Here is a 17,930-nt window from a genome sequence, read left to right as displayed (position 1 = left end):
ACGTACCTGGGCGGTGATAGCGTAGACACTCATCCTTTTCTGGGCTGGACCCTTCCCATCAGCCACCGGGGGCGCTGGAGTCACCTTAAGTGTGCGGCCTGGGGCCTGGAGCAAGCCCCGGCTAAAACCTCGGTTTTCCTGCCCCTGTGGGAAGCAAGACCTTAAGGACCCGGGACCTTCCCGCGCGGGCGCGCGCCGCGGGAGGCGTGGCTTTCCACTTAACTCCAGGCTGGGGGCGGGGGCGGCCAGGCCGCGGACGTCACCGGCTGCATGTGGCTAGTCGCGGGAGAGCAGAGAGCGGAGGGTGGAGCCCCAGCCCCGGGCCCAGCGGAATGGAGGCGGGTTCGGGCGCGGCTCGGAGCGAGGTAGATCGGCTGCTGCGGCTACCGCGGCGGTGATCGAAGAGCGGCGGAGCCCCTGCGACCCGTGGCGGAGGCTCCGCGATCCAAATGTCCCGCTCGCAGAGCGAAGTGGGCGCACGGCTCGGGGCCACCGCCATGGCTGGCATGGAGCGGTGGCGGGACCGGCTGGCATTGGTGACGGGAGCTTCGGGGGGCATCGGCGCGGCTGTGGCCCGGGCCCTGGTCCAGCAGGGACTGAAGGTAGTGGGCTGTGCCCGCACCGTGGGCAACATCGAGGTAAGTCCCCGCCGGGGAGAGGGTCGTACTGGGAGGCGTCGTTTCCGTCGCGGTAGGGTCTGAGCGGGGGTCTTTCCTTGCCCACCACCCCAACGCCATTTGCAACGGGATCAGAGTGGGAGGGAGGGATGCCTAGTAGGGCTGGCCTCTCCCTTCCCATTTATTTAGAAAGTTCCGTCTTTTAAGGAGCCCCTTACCTACTCCTAACAGCCTCTACTCCAGTGTACCAAATCTCTGAATACCCGGCATCTTTCTCCCTATCTGCCTGCTCCGGTAGGCTGAGGAAGGGGAAGCCAAGGAGAAGGAAAGGAAGCTCTCTGGCCGCAGGGGCTAAATTGGCTACCGGTTGTTTCCTCTAGTCCCCAGACCTGACCCACAAAGTAGAGCAAAGTGGCTCTTTTTTTTTTACCCAGGACTGAGGGTGGGGTTGGGGTGGGAATGGAGCTTCTCGGAAGAGACTTGCCCTCTCCTCACCCCCGAATTTGAGGGTTAACCCTTACTCAGGGGGATATTTACAGATAGACCTTTCTCCAATTTCACTGTCCTAGGTGGGACTGAATAGGTGAAATAGGGCAAGGAGTATGTGAGCCGTGAGGGGACAAAGTAGTGTGGAACTGGAACTCCCGGTTTTTCTCTTAACCTGGGGTTAGAAGCCCCAAGATGTGAGTGACAAGAGCCCAGAGAAAAATGAAATCAAGTTGGCCATGTTGTAACCGTAAGGAAGAAGATGAGAAATTTCCATCAGGGTCATCTTTAGATTTGTTCCTAGCAGGACTCATTCTCTGGGTTTGGGTCAGTGCTTAGCTGAAGGTGTGGGAGTGAGCACTACCTTCACCATTGCTCAGAGTCCCTGCGGAAGGAGGCCTTGGGTGGGGACAGAGGGAGAAGGTGTACAGGAAGGAGGACTGTCTCCTCCCCTGCTGCTGACCAAAGGTACACTTTATAGCTAGCTGCCTAGATAGTCCCAAGGTCACTCAGCCATACCACTACCCTACTCTACCCCTCCCTTTCTCTTAATATGAGGATCTCAGGGCCCAGCCCCTGCCTTGGAGCCTAGATGAGCAGACTAGGACTTAGACTGCTGGATTCCTTAATTCTAAAGCCACTGCTGCCTTCTCTCCCTACTCCCCCACTCCAAACTAGCCTGGAAGGGGGGGCGGCTAATCTCCAAGGGATCCCAGGCTGCTCACCAGCCCCAGGAGGACTCCTTTAATGAGGGGGACATGCCTGTGCTGTGAGGGGACAGACATGGTTTCGGGTCATTTCTGAGGATAAATGAGGGCAGGTGGGACAATGAGAAGGCAGTGACAGGGAGCACTATGTCCCCAGGCCCTCCAATTTGGCTTTCCTGTGGGGATTTGAGACTGGAGACGGGAGGGAGAAGTTGTATGCCAGGGGAAGGGAGAATCCCAGGCTTCCTTAGTTTGCTTTTATCGTTGGATACTGAAACAGAGTTTGAGTTCTGGCCTCCGACAGAGAGAAGCCCTGTCTCCTGAGGAGACTGTGAGTAGGTGAAAGGGGGTCAAGGGAGCCTTCTAGTCCCGGAGGACCATACCTTTTGAACTCTAGCAAAGTTAAAGCAGAAAAGAATCTTTAGGTCACCTGATCCAGCCCTTTATTCCCATCTCGATTTGGGGAGGAAGGGGTTCAAGGCCAGGGCAGTTGGCCCAGCTGGCCTTCCTCTACAGCACCTCCTACCCCCAACTCTCTTCTTCCCACACAGGTACAGTCACCTTCACGAGGCTCAGGCCCCCAGTCACTGGCCTCCAAGGCCACATAGCTTGGTTTCTTCCTGCTTCTGAATGACCCCATCCCTCACAGCCACCTCCTAGTGGCTCTGCTTCCTCTGGTCTGTCTCTGGGCTCCTCAGTGTGCTGAGGTCCCTGTTGATACACTTGGGCTGCCCAAGGTCACCTGCCACCTGACTTGCCTCATTATATCCCCCCAAATTTTAGGGTAGAGGATGGTACCATGTGGGACAGAGGAAAAGATCTGTCTCAACTTCCTCGCCTTTCCTAGAGGTAGGGAAGACTGGCAGTTGGGCCCAGCTTGAAAGCCAACAGGCTGCACTCTGTGGACGGAGGGGGACAGCTCAGACCTAGGCCTTCTGGGAGCAACTAGAGGAGGGAATGGAGAGGAAAGAATCCCGCAGTAACTGGCTTAGTGACTCTTGGCACTGGTGGAAGCAGCATGGGGTGGGGGGTGGGGTGCGGCTCACCTAGGAGCACAGAAGGAGTTCCCGTTGGAGGAGAGACGAAAGAAAGAGAGGCCACGCTGTGCCTAGGACCCCATCTCCGAACTGAAGACTCGGTTTATCAGGATATTGCTCCATTGACGATCTCAACTCCTCTGGGTGTCCCTCACTCTGGGGGACTTTGACCAAAGAGGACAATTAGTCCCAACATCTGTGTGGCTGGAAGGTGGCTGCCAGAGGATCGAGTTGCCTGAGTGGTGACAGCAGAGGAAGGTTGTCTTGGGCGGGAAGATGGAGTGAGCAGCTCACCGCAGATAGCCCCCTGTTGGGTTTCATAGGAGCTGGCTGCTGAATGTAAGAGTGCAGGCTATCCTGGGACTTTGATCCCCTACAGATGTGACCTATCCAGCGAGGAGGACATCCTCTCCATGTTCTCGGCCGTCCGCTCTCAGCACAGTGGTGTGGACATCTGCATCAACAATGCTGGCTTGGCCCGGCCCGACACCCTGCTCTCAGGCAGTACCAGTGGCTGGAAGGACATGTTCAATGTAAGAGCTGCAGGCCTGGAGAGAGGAGCTGGGGGTAGGACGGGGAGCCGTCCTACTTGGTGGGGGGGGGGGTGTCTAGTGCGAGGGAGTTTCAGGTTCCTACCTGGGGCACCTTGACTCCCCCATCTTGCTTCTTTACCTACTAAAGGCAGAGGGAGTGGAGGAGTGGCATATCTTTTCTGTTCTTTTTCCCTTTGAGCCCCTTAAAGGAGCAGTTTTTAAAGTCCAGGCTGATTTCCTCCTACTGGAAGAAAGGCTTAGGGAAGAGAAGTGTTTATTGGATGCCCCCGTGTGTCAGTACCATGCTGAGTGCTTGGGAACATGCTCTTACAGGAAGCAAAGGAGCCAAAAGATAGGAGACGAGGTTCTCGCCCAGCCCTGCCAGTCACTGTATGGCTTCTGGCCTCTATGAGCTGCAGTCCTGTTGTGTTTAATTGGGGTGAACACGCCTATGCCATCAATATCTAGGGCCCCAAACTCCATTTACCCTGGGGCTGGGTAAATATGTAAATGAGTGAGGTGGGTCAGGTGGAGTCTGCAGTAAATGGGGGAGCACATGGCCAAGTACAAGGGTAGCTGCTGACGTCTAGCATTGCCGCAGTAGTGCGGTGTCGGGTTAGTGAGACCAGATACTAGGGTTTTTATAGGACGTCCTACCCCTCCCATTTTCCAAAACCTCAGCTCCCTAAGGGGGAGGATTTTTTCCTTAATAAAGATTTTTTATTTATTCATTTGAGAGAGACCGAGCGAGCAAGAGCATGAGCAGAGGGGGGAGAACAGGGGGAGAGGGAGAAGCCGGCTCCCCGCTGAGCAGAGAGCCCAATGTGGGGCTTGATCCCAGGACTCCGAGATCATGACCCAAGCTGAAGGCAGACACCTAACCAACTGAGCCACCCAGGTGCCCTAGGGCAAGGATTTCTGTCTGGTTTATTCTCTGTTATGTAGCCTCAGCCCATAATAGATATTCAGTAGATACTCAATAGATATTTTTTGAGTGAATGAAACCTTCCAGCACATGTTGGGAGTGAATTAAAAATGTTTTTAAAATTTCGTATGGACCAAACATAGCTTTCAGGACATGGGTTTTTCAACCTGTAGACAATATTAAGGGGCAATATTAGGGTAAAAAAGTATTCTGAGAAGTTGAAAGCGGTGTGTGCATGGGGACACATCTTTTCACGCAATTGATTTAGCACCTAAAAGGTACATGGGCCTGGAAATGAACAATGAAAATTGGAACAATGAGCTGTGAAAATGAGGGGCGCCTGGGTGGCTCAGTGGGTTAAAGCCTCTGCCTTCCATTCAGGTCATTATGCCAGGGTCCTGGGATCAAGCCCCATGTTGGGCTCTTTGCTCGGCGGGGAGCCTGTTTTCTCCTCTTTCTCTGCCTGCCTCTCTACCTACTTGTGATCTCTGTCTGTCAAATAAATAAATAAAATCTTTAAAAAAAAAAAAAGAGCTATGAAAATGAGGCTTTCTGGGAGATCTGAGTTGTGGTCCTCACCTGCAGGAAGTAGGTCTCTAAACCTGGACCTTAACTTCCACATCTGTAAAATGAGAGACTTACATCAAAACCTTAAGACCCTTTCAGCTTCAACATTATATAAACCTGTTAGGATTGTCTTCCAAGATATCTCTACCCCCACCCCACCAGACTTCAGAGAATCACTACCCCCGGTCCAGGGAACATGTTTCTCCCACTCCGTGTGTCCTCATAGTTGAGTTCTCTGCAGAAACATACATTACTCAGAGGCCCAGAAACAGGGCTGAAAGCCTCTCATGAAGCAGGTTCACGCTGGGAGTGATCTGTCCCGATGCCTGGCTCTGACACCTGATAAACAGAAACTTACCTGATGTCCTGGCTGGTCTTGTTCCTTCTCAGGAGAGACATGAGGACCTGCTGAAAACTTGTCCTCATGGGGGGAGAGGGGACACTTGGCAGGAGCTTCAGGCCTTTGTTTCATGAAGGGTAGGGATTTGGGGTCACTTCTGGCAGAAGCCATGGAAGACAGAAAGCCCCCATATGCTTGGGGGGGTCCCCTGCCGTCCTGTGACCAAGGATCCCAACCCCTAAAAAACCTCTGTGCCGAGTCTGTTTCGAGATGGAACAGAGGGTAAAGGAAGGTGCAAAAGGAAGGAAGGTCAGGCCTTCTCTTGCTGGAGTTGCAGGGGAGGGGACAGGAAGGGAGCAGAGGGTCCTCAGTAGGGTGGGGAGAGGCTAGGGTCTGTGCCTGAGGACAGAGATTTTTATAGGATCTTAGGAAGGATTGTAGGCTTTTTAAAGAGAGCAGGGCCAGGGACATAGACCCAGAGAAGAGTAGGGCGTTTGGGGAGGAAAAGGAGCTGGTTCTCTAAGGCAGTTATTCTATTGTTTGCAGAGGAGACAGCCAAGACAGGGAGGTTTCTGGGGACGTGCATGGGTTTGGGGGTTTCCGTTCCTGTTTACAGAAACTGGAGGGAGAGAGGGTCACCTTGGGAGAGGAGCTGCACTGTGGTCAGCTAGGGCTGGTAGCTTTGGGGGGAGACAAGGTACCCTGGAGCCATTGGTGGTCTCTGATAGGCCCTGGACACTGTTCTGGAATGCCACTCCCCTGGGCGGGAGGTGCTCTGCCGCTCTATTACCTGCTCAGATGGGCCCAAGCTGGAGATGCCCCATTGTCCTCCCTGGCCTGCAGGTGAACGTGCTGGGCCTCAGCATCTGCGCCCGGGAGGCCTACCAGTCCATGAAGGAGCGCAAGGTGGATGACGGGCATATCATTAACATCAACAGGTGAGGCAAGTGGTCAAGGGCTAATGCTCAGATCACCACTCAGCCACTGAGCCAGCTGATCTGCTGCAGCTCATCTGACCTCTGTGGGTGTCAGTTTCATGGGTGGTAAAGTAGGGACTGAATACCCGGTTAACAGCCAAATGGCACAGTTATGGGAAGGGACAGAATAGGGTATATCGAGTGCTGGTCCCTCGCTGGCCTTCCAGGGAGCACAGGGCTGGCACCCCAGAAGCTACCATAGCGGGCCCCCAGGGTGGCCTCCAGCAGGCGTCCCGGGCAGGCTTCCATGTGGCATCCCAGTGGCGGGGCTGCCTGATGCAGCAGCAGGGGCCTTGGTTGCCATCAGCGGCTTCACTCTCTTCTCTCCCCTTCCCTCCCTCCACCCAGCATGTATGGTCACCAAGTGTCACCCCACTCAGTGATCCATTTCTATAGTGCTACCAAGTACGCCGTCACCGCGCTGACAGAGGGACTGAGGCAAGAGCTTCGGGAGGCCCAGACCCACATCCGAGCCACGGTGAGGGCACGACCCAGCCCTGCTGGGGACAGGGTGGGCGCAGGCCCTCCCCACCCCGCACGCATGCTGTTGGGGTGCACTGCTTGAACTGTGAGGGGCACAGTGCTGTGCTGCTGCTTGCATGACCCTGCCCAGTCCTTGCCTGTGAGCGCGGCGGGGGCTGACCGGAAGGGAACCCAGTGGGGGAGACTGAGGGAGGAGAGTAAGGGGCATGGGAAAGCATGGCTGGCAACCCAGACTCTGAGCTCTTTCCTCGAAGGCCACAGGACCCTGGGCAGCTCACTCAGCCCCTCCAAGCCTCAGCCTTCTCACTTGTAAAATGGAGACAATGACCCCTACCTGGCTATGATGTTTTAAGGGATACTGTCGTAAAACCCTTAACCTGATATGGGCTCTGTGGCTGGCAGCTGTCACTGTGATCATCACAGCTTGGGGAGGACAAGGTGGCTGCTGGACATCGGGTAGCCATCTTGGGGAAGGAGGGGGCCCGGCTGTCTCCATCCTGCCCTCCCCAAGGCCTGGCTTCTGACTGGATGGAGGTGGGGCTCGGCTTGGCCTCTGAGCAGGTCCTCTCTGTTGGTGCAGTGCATCTCTCCAGAAGTGGTGGAGACACAGTTCGCCTTCAAACTCCACGACAAGGACCCTGAGAAGGCAGCTGCCACCTACGAACGCATAAAGGTGGGCCCTCTGTCTGGGACGGATGAGCCACTCACTCCCTCCATAAAGGCAGAGGGAACCCTGGCCTTCAGGGTACACCCTTCTAGCCAGCCTGTCGTCCCTCCCAGAGGGCTGGGGTTGGGGGTGAACATGCTGGAAAGGATGTCAGGGGTGGGAGGTCCCTTCTGCTTTCACCTTACCCCTTTGCTCCGGTGCTTTCTAGTGTCTCAAGCCTGAGGATGTGGCCGAGGCTGTCCTCTACGTCCTTAGCACCCCTCCACACGTCCAGGTGAGTCTGGTCTTGACTGCCCCCATCCTGGAAGAGCCCAGCCATCTCAGAGGAGGACAGCAGGGAGGCCTGAGGGGGTGGGGAGAACATCCCGGCTGCCTTAAGCCTTGTGCCTTCCAACAGATTGGAGACATCCAGATGAGGCCCACGGAGCAGGTGATCTAGTTTCCTGTGGGGCGCTCTGCCTTCCCTTCCTGCCCCTTACAGCTTGGCTCCTGCCTCTGGATTTTAGGTGTTGATTTCTGGACTCCTGGATTCCATTTCCTCTCCCCACCCCACCAGGGCCTAGAAAACTCGAAGTTTTTATATCTTATCAAATTGTTCCCATCACAAATATGAACAGTGAGTTGGGGAGAGGAGGTGGTGTCCCTGATTATTTTACCTGTTAACTCATTCTTGGTCCCCTTCTTAGGCTCCTTGGCCTTTGTTTGCTCTCTTCCGTCTCTTCCTTTTGATCTGGGGAAGGGACTGTGGCCAAAAGCGGGGCTTCCCCCTGAAGGAAGTTGGCAGAGAGAAGCCCTCACCTTCTATGGGAGTGGCTATCCAAAGCTCCAGGCTTCCTCCTCTCCTGGCCCTACTGCCCCCATCGCCCCCTTCACTTCCCCCATCCCAGTTCTCCAGCCCAGTCTTGGCTTCTTGGCTCCCACCGGGGTGATCACTCCACACTGTCTATGGCAGCTGAATACCCGGGCCTGCCTCCCAAGTGGATTTCACTGTAAGAATTAAAAAAGAAAAATTGCAACAACCTACCTTGGCTTCTGGAGTGTCTTTCAGTTCTTCCTCCTTGTCTGTGATTGGGGGCAGTTGTGCCTCAGAATTTCTTCCAGGTGAGTGGGAAGTTGGGTGGATTTGGGGCATCACTCCTGGAATGTGGATTATCTTAGGTAGCAGACGTGGGTTTGGGATGGGTCTTGAAAATGGGTAGGAGTTGGCCAGCCAGGAAAGGGGACAACAGTGGAGACCAGGGTAGGAGTCTGACTGAGCAGGCAGTGTTGTGGGAACCACATGGAACAAACACACTCGGGGGGTGAGACGGGGCTGGAAAGGAAGCTCCTGCCGGGATCAGCCAAGCCGAACAAGGAGACTACCCGTGACCCCTGGGCTGTGGGCCAAGGGCATCAGTTGGCTTATCAGCAGGCGTGGGACAGGCACAGAGCTGTCACTTAGAGAATCGGCCGCCACGGGATAGGAAGCTACTGCTGGGATCCCGCTGATGGATGCTGAGGGTTTGACAGGGCAGTGGAGAGGCTGGGATGCAGAAGTTTCTAAGGAAAATCACCAGCACCCGGGCGGTGGGCTGGATGTGGGGAGGGAGTCACTCCCAGTGATCTCATTGAACACCTGGCCTTTGCTGGTGTCCCGGTGAGTGTGGCGCTCCAGCTTCAGGGGCCTCTTAGGACCTGGAAGGGCACGGAATGAAGTGGCCCGTAGGGGTGGCTCTGCCGGCAGCGGGTACAGGTGGGGCCGCTGCTCATCCAGCCCGGTGGGAGGCGCTGTGGGCACGGCCTGGCGGCCCGGCTTGCGCAGTGCGTCTGCGGGCAGGGGGCGGGCCGCCTGAACCCGGAAGTGCGGTAGCCCACGTGGGAGGTGGGGAGGGGCCGCTGTGGTTCCGCTCCCTGGTTCTGGGTAGTCTTTTCGATTGAGTCCTGACTATTGGTCCCCTTATCCGTATTGGGGAGCCGGGAGCGGGCACCGGCGGGAGTGAGCGCTCCAGATGACGCTGCAGGGGCAATGGCCATGGCACTGCTCTGGGCCGTCGGGGTCTCGAGTTGGGGTTGCTCGGGTCGCCACCTCGCGCGTCATTTCTCCCGAGCTGCGGGGCGTGAGGAGCGGCCAGGCGGGGAGGAGCTGAGACGCCTGCTGCTGGATGACCTGGCGCCGACCCCGAGCTCTGAGCGGGGACTGGAACTTCTGTTTGGCCTGTCCCCTTGTCTCCTGGCCCTGCGGGCCGCCCGTCGCCGCGTGGCCAGGCTCCTGCTCCAGGCCGGCAGGTCCGGGTTGCAGGGAGAGCGGGCCGAGCTGCTCCGGGTGGCAGAGGCGCGGGACATCCCAGTTCTGCGGCTCAGACGGCAGAAGCTGGACGCACTGTGCCGCTTCCAGGTCCACCAGGGCGTCTGCATGGAGGTCAGTCCGCTGAAGCCTCGGCCTTGGACGGAGGTCGGGGAGGCGAGGCCAGGCGACGACCCCCAGCAGCTGTGGCTCGTCCTCGAGAGGCTCCAGGATCCCCGCAATCTTGGGTCCGTGCTGCGTTCTGCTCACTTCCTCGGAGTGGATAAAGTCATCACCACCGGGAGAAACAGGCACGGTCGTCCCTTAGGACCCATGTGCCCCATTTTGGGGCGCAGCGGAGTTTCTAAGCTCCTTGATCCTTGGTCCCTCAGCCAGGCCTCCCCATCGCCAGAATTCTCACCCATAACCCTTGGGGGGCCAGGGGAGGGCAGGGCACCGGGGTTGAGATTTCCCAGCTTAAAGTGGGTCGTGGGGAAATTTACAGCTGCCCGCTCACTCCGGTAGTCAGCAAAGCCAGCGCCGGGGCTATGGAGGTGATGGACGTGTTCTCCACTGATGACCTAGCCGGTTTTCTACAGGTAATGGCGGGGAGGGGGGCGGTGAGTAAAAGAACAGAAATGAGCCAAGCTCAGTCTCTCCAAGGGCACTCATCCAGCCACTGATGGAGGAAGGGGGGGATGTTGGCATCGTTCCCTACGCCCTTCCAAATCCCTTTGGGAAGGGAGGGATCCTGGAATTTTCGAAACCATAAATAGAGCAGAATCTGAAGTTAGAGATTTCCTAGCTTCATTCCCTTTACCTCACTCCTTCCCCAGGCGTACCTCTTGCCCCTGAGGCTAGTGTAGCTTAGAGCCTCACTGCCTTCTCAGTAGGTTGTCAAGAAATGGGTTTTTTTGATCAGCTGTGGGAAGCTGGTGGCCAGGAGTCCTGCAGTAGGGGCCCAGCTTGAAAGGCTGTTTGAACAAGGACAGACTAATCTATGCCTTTTCCCTCCCCCTGTCCCCACAAAAAAATAAAAAACCCAAACAAACCACCACCACCAACAACAAGAAACAACTTTGATTTCCAGGAAGGGGTAAACCTAAGAAACCCCACTCCTGGCCCAGGTTTCGGTGTTCAGCTGTGCTTCTCTTGTTGGACACAAGGGGGCAGTCTTGCCTTGCATTTGGCCGCTTCTTTGACCAGCCAACCCCCTCAAGGCTTCCAGGCCCAGTCCTTGAATCTGTTTCCTTATGTGTTCATTTCTTAGTTTCATCCAGTCTCAAGGCTTTAAATTCTATCTATACTTGGATGCCTCCCAGGTGTACATCCTAGCCTGGATCTTACTCGTGAGCCCTAGATTCAACAGCTGCTTTTGTTATCAGAGGGGCATTTCAAACTCCCCACTTGAAATTCCCCATTTCCTTCTCTAGGCTTGCCCAGCCCAGGCAAGGGCAACTGCATCCCTTTGTTTAGGCCTGGTTTGTTCCAGGCCTAAGGTTCCAAAGGTTTGTTCCCTTTGTTTAGCCGTGGTGGCCTTGATTCTTCTTCCTGCTCTCCGACCCATGGCCCACCTACCCACAGATTCTTTTGGTTTTACCTTGAACTTATTTTTGTATTCCCACCAAGCCTCACCATTGCTTCAGCTCCCACTCCTGCCTTTCTTGCCTGTATTAGTGGGGAAACGACCTCACCAGGCTTCTCCTGTTGGCTCTCAACATAGCTGGCAGAGTGATTCTGTTGGAACATGTCAGACTCCCCTGTCATGTCTGATCCCCCACATGTCAGATCATCTTACCTCTGCTCAAAACCTTTCAAAGCCTTTACAGCTCTCCCAGAGAAAGAGCTAAAGTCCTTCCAGTGGCCTTTTCAGTCCTGCCTTAGGTGCCCCTTTGTTTCCCTCTCCAGTCCCAGCTGCTTCCTCCCTGCAGGCCACCACCTTGCCGGTGTGCTGCTCCTCACACATGTCCCATAAGCACCAGCCTCTCAGCCTTTGCATTTACTCATCTCTGCCTAGATTCTCCTTCTTCCTTTTTTTTTTTTTAAAGATTTTATTTATTTATTTGTCAGAGAGAGAGATCACAGGTAGGCAGAGCAGAGAGAGAGGTGGAAGCAGGCTCCCTGCTGAGCAGAGAGCCCGATGCGGGGCTCGATCCCAGGACCCTGAGATCATGACCTGAGCCAAAGGCAGAGTCTTAACCCACTGAGCCACCCAGGCACCCCTGCCATCCAGTGTCACCTCAGCGAGGCCCACCCTAATCACCTTTCTGCTGGGTGGCTGGGATTTTGGCCTATTTCGTTCCCTGCCCTGTCCCCAGAGTCTAGAACAGAGCCTGTCCATTCTAAGGGCTTAGTAACTATTGACTGAATTGAGGGATTAGTGAGTATACGGGCAAGTCCAGCCCCTCACCTGGGGCTCTGATGGAAGTTTGGTGAGCTAGAACTTGATTTATTTTTTTTCTTTGTCAGGCCAAATCCCGGCAGGGCTGGCTCGTGGCTGGCACAGTGAGCTGCCCGGGGCCTGAGATTTCCCCGTCCTCTGATATCCCCATCACTAGCTGCTTGGAGTTCCTCTGGGACCGGCCTACTCTCCTAGTGCTGGGTAGGTAGAAGGCCCTGCTTTTCCGTGTTCAGATGTGCATGTCCCAAGCACCTGTGTCTCCAGCTGGGGCCTCCTTAACCCTGTGTCTCTGTGCCCTGCAGGGAATGAGGGCTCGGGCCTGTCCCTGGCAGTTCAAGCCTCCTGTCAGCTTCTCCTTACCATCCTGCCTGGCCGCCAGCTGCCTCTTGGACTTGAGTCCTTGAATGTCTCTGTGGCTGCAGGTGAGTCTCCTATGGCCCGGCTTCCTGCCCTCTGATCCCCCACATGCAGCTCCTTCACCCTAAACAAGTTTCTCTTTCTCTGTCTCAGTCACTTTCTGTGCCAGAGGGGGAAAGTGTATCCTTTCGAGGATAAAACAAGAGACTGCCAGTCAGTGGTCCTTCCTTCTCTCCATCCTCTCCCTTCCCCTTGGCCTTTTTGTCTTTTGGTGCAGGAATTCTTCTTCACTCCATTTGCAGCCAGAGGAAAGGTTCCCCTGGAGAAGGGAAGAGAGAACACCTTCTCCAAGACCCCCGAGAACCCTCCACCACATCAGAAGGGCCTGGACTGGCGCAGCACCCAGGACTGTCCTCAGGATCAGAACAAGAGAGGCAGAATGGGAGCTGACTTGGACTGAGTTGTGTGTGCGGAGGGCACACATACTCTCACCCTCAAATGTGCTGGAGTCTCTTGCCCGAGCGTGCACCTAGGCCCCTGTTTACTAACCACTGTCTTGGGGGGCAGGGAGCTCTGCAGAAGAGACCAGAGGAAGGTTGTTTCCTGTTTTGATTTTGGCCTTGTGGTTGGAGGTGGCGGCTTGTTCATCTCCAGGATGTCCTGGGCCCTGCCTTTATGTCAAGACATCAGAAGGGAATCGGGCAGGCCAGTCCAGGTGTCCTGTTCCTCTTGAGCCAGTGTGAGAATGTAGAGAGAGGCCCGGGTTTCTCTTGTGGATGAGACAGGTACAAATCCAGGCTCAAACCCTGCCCCAGTGGGGGCTTCCTCCTTCTGCACCTGCCTTTCAAGGGGTCTTTGTGAAGATCAAATAAAATCACCTGGGCCGCTGTGTCCTATTCCTCCACTAGGTGGCAGCCTCGCTCTTCGATCCCCAGTCTCCGCGGCAGCCTGTGTCTACCTGGGGAGAAGCTTGGCCATGGCCTCCAGAGAGGCAAGGAAAAGATTAGCAAACGCCTCTCTCCTCCCTGGCCCTCCAGAACCTCTCCCCAGCGACCCATCGGTGCACCTCTGAGAAAGGAACCGATGAACCCCAGAACTGGCCTTTGGTCCTATGAGATAGTGAGCACAGGGTCGCTGTCAATCTTACAGGTGGGTTTGGTCCTCCTCCCACAGGAAGGAAGCAGTGGAAGGAAGCAGTAAGTGGAGCAGAAGCCCCCAGCACAAGCAGCTTAGAGCAGTCTGGCTGCACATTGGAACCATCTGGCAAGCTTTCAGAAACAACCAACGCTGGGGACCCACCTGATATCCTGGATATCAGGATTGTTAGAGGCCCTGAATGCGTCTGCTGTGTAGTCCCGGTTGAGCACCACTGGAACAGGGTTTCTGGACCTCGGCAGTCTTGACATTCGTTGTGATGGCTTGTCCCGTGCACTGTAGGATGTTCAGGTTTCTCCCCCACTGGATGCGGGTGGCATGCCCGGCCCCCTGTTGTGACAAGCAAACATGTCTGCAGACATGGCCACATGCGCCCCCCCCCCCCGGAGGATACAGTTGCACAGTTGTTTCTAGTTGAGAACCGCTGCTCTGGAGCTTGGATCTGGAGGACAACAACCCAAGTTCAAATTCTGATTGCCATGTGACCTTGGGCAAGTTCCTTTCCCACCTGAGCCTCAGTCTCCTCGTCCAGAAAGGGGGTTCACCCTACCTTCCCGAGTTGTGCTAAGACAGGGCAACGTGAGCTCGCTAAGTGCCCCCTTCACAGTGATGCTCAGTAAATTGTAGCTCCCTTTTCTCTGTGGAATGAATTTGTCTTGGAATTTTGGTGGGGATGTCAGTTTAGAAAGACATTAAAAGGGCTTAAGATTGCTCTAAAATCAGAATTTTTTGTCTCAAGGAAGAGGAAGAAACTCTTCTGTAAAAACAGATCTCTCTACCACATCGGGCCCCTTGAGCTGTCCGGCCTCAACTCCTACACAGGTTCTGACTTCTCCTGACACAGTGCAGCTTTGGGCATGTTAATGGCCTTCCCCATCCCTGCTGCACTCCTGGCCACGGGCCTGATGTGGTTCTGAATCTTGGCTACACTGTAGACAGGCTTGAGGGTGTGCATGGCAGTGGCGGCGGTTGGGGGGGGCACCTTTACTGTTCCAGATGCCCAGAGGCATCAGGCTAATGCGATCAGAATCTCTGTGGAAGGAGACTGGTCCCATGTTTCTTCAAGCTCCCCAGTTGATGTGTGGACACCACCAGTGTGCTGCTGGGGTCAAGAATCACTGGTTTTCGAACCGCCTTCTCATGTCTAAGAAACCTCCGTCTAAATCCTCTGCCCCTGTGCTTTTGAGCGCACGTCTGAAGGTTTGGGCCAGTTGACCTTTCCTCTGTCCCTAAGGTTCTCAAGGAGGTGCTGGGTTCAGCCCCAGTTCCATGGCTTCTGGCCTGGACAGTTTCCTAGCATCTGTAGGATGGGGATAGTGCCCTCAATGCCTGCTCCCGCTGGCCCCTCCCCAACCAGGATCTGTAGAAATGAAAGTTTCAGTAAAATGCATTCTAGATACCCAAGCACTGCTCACCCCAGGACCAGCACCTGATAACAGACGTGCATAGAACCGCTCAGTTTACGTGTGGAGTTGCCCGGACCACGGGATCCCCAGATAGTTTGGTCACATGTTACCGTGAGTGTTTCTGTGACGGTGTGTTGAATGAGATGAGCAGAGAATTTGAGGGCGCCTGCCTGGCTCAGTTGGAAGCACATATGACACTTGATTTCAGGGTTGTAAGTTGGAGCCCCATGTTGGGTGTGGAGATTATTAATAAACAGATTACTAATAAAGAAACTTTAAATTGGTAGATTGAGTGAGGCAGAATTCCCTTTCCAGTGTGGTTCGGCCTCATTCAATCAACTGAAGGCCTGAACAGGGGCCAAAAAAAAAAGGGGGGGGCTGGCTGTTCCCTGACTAAGAATTCTTCCCTCCCTCTGGAACTGAAACGGGCTTTTCCTGGTCCGGAGCCTGTGGGCCTTCAGATGGGAACCACATCCTCGCTCTCCCGGGGCCCCAGCTTGCTGACTCACCTGGCAGAGCCGGGATTTGCCAGGCTTACAGTCCCAGGAGCCAAGTCTTCAGAATAAACGAGCAAGCATGTGTACACGTGGATGGAGATACGGGTATAGATACACACCACTGCTCAGCTCTGAGTCTCAGGAGAATCCAGACTCCCGGGCTTGAGGGAAACGAATGGAGATGTCACGGTACAGGTACACGAACAGCACAGAATCGAGCTCTGCTCTCTACGGCCAAACCCAGCCTGGAACCTAGATGGTGAGGTTGGGACTCTTCGGGGTTCCCAGCCTGCTCTCCTGCCCACAGACTCCTGTGTAGTGTCTGGATCAAACCAGCTTTGGGCATGCTGGGTTTATCAGCTTTCCGGTCCCAGGAGTCTGAACCATCTAGAGGGCCGCTCCCAGGGCTACCAGCCCCGCAAGGGGGCCTCTTACTGCTTCATTCCCTGGGCCAGCACCCTGGATGGCCTCTGGGAAGGTAGGTTCACTGGCACCAAAGGGTATTGAGGCCAGAAATTGATATGTAATTCTGTAAACCAGGCATGAAGACAGAGAGAAAGCACCTGAGACCCCAAGGCCAAGGATGGTGGGGATTTCCTTGGGGTGGCTTCTGGGGCCTGCCACAGAGCAAGCATGGGGAGATACACAGGCCCCGGGGAGGCTGTGGCTCCCACTATGAAGCGGGGCCGGCTGGGGGCCCATCCCCTGGAGGCCATGGTCAGGATGAACCCAGAGAGGAGTAGGGGTGGTAAAGAATGAGGCCCTGGCTGGTAGTGCTTGCTTTGAGCTCCAACTTGCTAGCTGCATGAGTGTGGACATACCCTTACCTTCTCCGCGTCATTGTACTGGGGTGCGGACTCCAGGAGCTCCCGCACGCCCCGTCCTGGAGGAGCGGGGCAGCTGTTCTTGCCCCACCCGAAGGCACTGGCTCTGCTGTGCTACCAGCCTGGCCTCAGTTTCTCCAGAGAGTCCAGGGCCTGTTCCAGCTGCAACACACGATTTACCCCTGAGAGCAGCTGGAGGGAGTCGGAGAGGGGAGGGAGTTAAAATGACATTGGCAAGATCTTCCTTTTTCGGGGCTCCCCAGCCAAGAGGGGAAGGGGCTCAGAAGGTTGGTATTCCAGAAGAGCCGAATTGTGGCCAGTACCTCCAGCCCCCTGCAGGGCTGGAATTATTTTTATTTTTATTTTTTTGGCAGGAGGCTAAATTGCCAGCTCCCTCCCCAAGGCTGAGGTCCTAAATGAGACCTTCCCCCATCACTCTGGCAGGGCCAGGCGCCAGGGATCCCCACAGTTTGTAAATGTAATCAACCTTGAGGTCTCCGTCTTCCACAGGTGCAATTAGCATGCCCATCTGCTAATCCCTGATTAATGATGTTTACAAACATGGGACTCCAGTCCGCTCTGCTGTCGGAGCTGCTCAGCCCCTCCCTCCAGGACCAGAGGCAGGGGTCTTCCTAACAGCACCCCACACACACGAACACACACTACCTTTAGGCCAATGTCCCTCCCTCTCCATCCCCTTCCCCAGGCAGTGGGCAGAGCTGGAGGTCCCTCCTTGGAGCACCCTGGCCCAACTCCCATTGCTCACAAAGGGGAAGAGGACCCAGAGAGAGCCGGCTGGGAGAGTATGAGGCTCAGTGGTGGGGCTAGGATCCTGTTCTTCCCTCTTTCTCCCTGGTTCTGGAATCTCTGGATACAGGGTGGGCTCCCTGCCTTTCTTCACCACGCCAGCTCTGGCTCAGGTCCACACGCACAGGCCTCCCTGCATGGAAGTGGGAGCTCCCCACACCAGGGCGTGTCTTCTCCCCACCCCCCTCAGTCCCAAGGGTTGGGCTCCTCTGTTTCCAGACAGGGGAATGCTACTACTCAACCCACCTTCCTACTGAGGACCTCATGGGTCCATGCCCAAAGGTGCAGTAGCAAAAGCAGTTAGAATGCAGACTTCTGAGTCAGACAGTCCTGGGTCCAAACATTAGCTCTGCCTCAGGCCAGTCGCTTAACCCAGTGGAGCCTCAGTTTCTCCACCTGTCAAATGGAGACAAGGATGGTACCTACCACACAGCTCATTGAGATGATTCATTACTGGACTTAGGAAGTGGACTTTACACAGTGCCTGAGACACAGTAGGTGCTTAATAATGGGAGCTTTTCACTGTGGTGAAAATGATGATGATGGTAAGATGGTGATGGTGACGATGAGGAAGAAGGGAGGCCTCTGAGGCTACAAAGATGCCCAAGAGCTTCCTCTTCTCCCCGCACCCTCCTCTCTGGGGAGAAGGGCAGGTCCCAGCTCATTACTGGTGGGGGCTAGGGTGGAGGTGTCAGATTGGAATCACTCCTGGGTCTGTTCACAGCTTCTCTGTTTCATTAACACCTCCCTGGTGGTCTTCAGCTCATCCTACTGGGGGAGGTGCTCCAGAAAGTTCTAACTGCCCCCTCTTCAGCCTGAGCTCAATGTGGCCTGCTCTGAGGTCTGGACTCCCATGCACACAGAGAGGGTTTTATGTGGCA

General features: G+C 55.4%; 2 protein-coding genes across 7 annotated transcripts; both read left to right on the top strand.

Annotated features, from left to right (window-relative positions):
* Nucleotides 1–277: 277 nt before the first annotated feature.
* Nucleotides 278–8,362, top strand: DHRS11 (dehydrogenase/reductase 11). 6 transcript variants are annotated; one of them, XM_044248482.1, is made up of 7 exons: nt 278–638; nt 3,171–3,380; nt 6,056–6,150; nt 6,538–6,667; nt 7,253–7,345; nt 7,548–7,613; nt 7,719–8,116. In XM_044248482.1, exons 1-7 carry the CDS (start codon nt 450–452, stop codon nt 7,776–7,778), a joined length of 843 nt encoding a protein of 280 aa, XP_044104417.1. In that variant the 5' UTR covers nt 278–449; the 3' UTR covers nt 7,779–8,116. The 6 variants fall into 6 exon arrangements, with proteins under 6 accessions (XP_044104417.1, XP_044104418.1, XP_044104416.1 ...); XM_044248483.1 differs by having other exon boundaries at nt 280–638; nt 7,737–8,116; XM_044248481.1 differs by having other exon boundaries at nt 286–638; nt 6,586–6,667; nt 8,026–8,362.
* Nucleotides 8,363–9,209: 847 nt separating this feature from the next.
* MRM1 (mitochondrial rRNA methyltransferase 1) lies at nt 9,210–13,264 on the top strand. Its single transcript, XM_044248479.1, has 5 exons — nt 9,210–9,913; nt 10,108–10,201; nt 12,072–12,204; nt 12,306–12,425; nt 12,638–13,264. Exons 1-5 carry the CDS (start codon nt 9,345–9,347, stop codon nt 12,808–12,810), a joined length of 1,089 nt encoding a protein of 362 aa, XP_044104414.1. The 5' UTR covers nt 9,210–9,344; the 3' UTR covers nt 12,811–13,264.
* Nucleotides 13,265–17,930: the final 4,666 nt, after the last annotated feature.

The sequence above is a fragment of the Neovison vison genome, chromosome 5 (assembly GCF_020171115.1).
Source record: "Neovison vison isolate M4711 chromosome 5, ASM_NN_V1, whole genome shotgun sequence".
In the NCBI taxonomy this organism is placed as follows: domain Eukaryota; kingdom Metazoa; phylum Chordata; class Mammalia; order Carnivora; family Mustelidae; genus Neogale; species Neogale vison.
The sequence above is the reverse complement of the archived record's forward strand: the minus strand, read 5'-3'. Positions and strand labels throughout refer to the sequence as shown.

Coding starts and splice junctions, on each gene's coding strand:
- MRM1 (XM_044248479.1), top strand. CDS start 9,345: ATGGCCATGGCACTGCTCTGGGCCGTCGGGGTCTCGAGTTGGGGTTGC. Junction 12,205..12,305: donor GCCTACTCTCCTAGTGCTGG/GTAGGTAGAAGG, acceptor TGTGCCCTGCAG/GGAATGAGGGCTCGGGCCTG. Junction 12,426..12,637: donor GAATGTCTCTGTGGCTGCAG/GTGAGTCTCCTA, acceptor CTTTTGGTGCAG/GAATTCTTCTTCACTCCATT.
- DHRS11 (XM_044248480.1), top strand. CDS start 450: ATGTCCCGCTCGCAGAGCGAAGTGGGCGCACGGCTCGGGGCCACCGCC. Junction 6,151..6,537: donor CATATCATTAACATCAACAG/GTGAGGCAAGTG, acceptor CCCTCCACCCAG/CATGTATGGTCACCAAGTGT. Junction 6,668..7,252: donor AGACCCACATCCGAGCCACG/GTGAGGGCACGA, acceptor CTGTTGGTGCAG/TGCATCTCTCCAGAAGTGGT.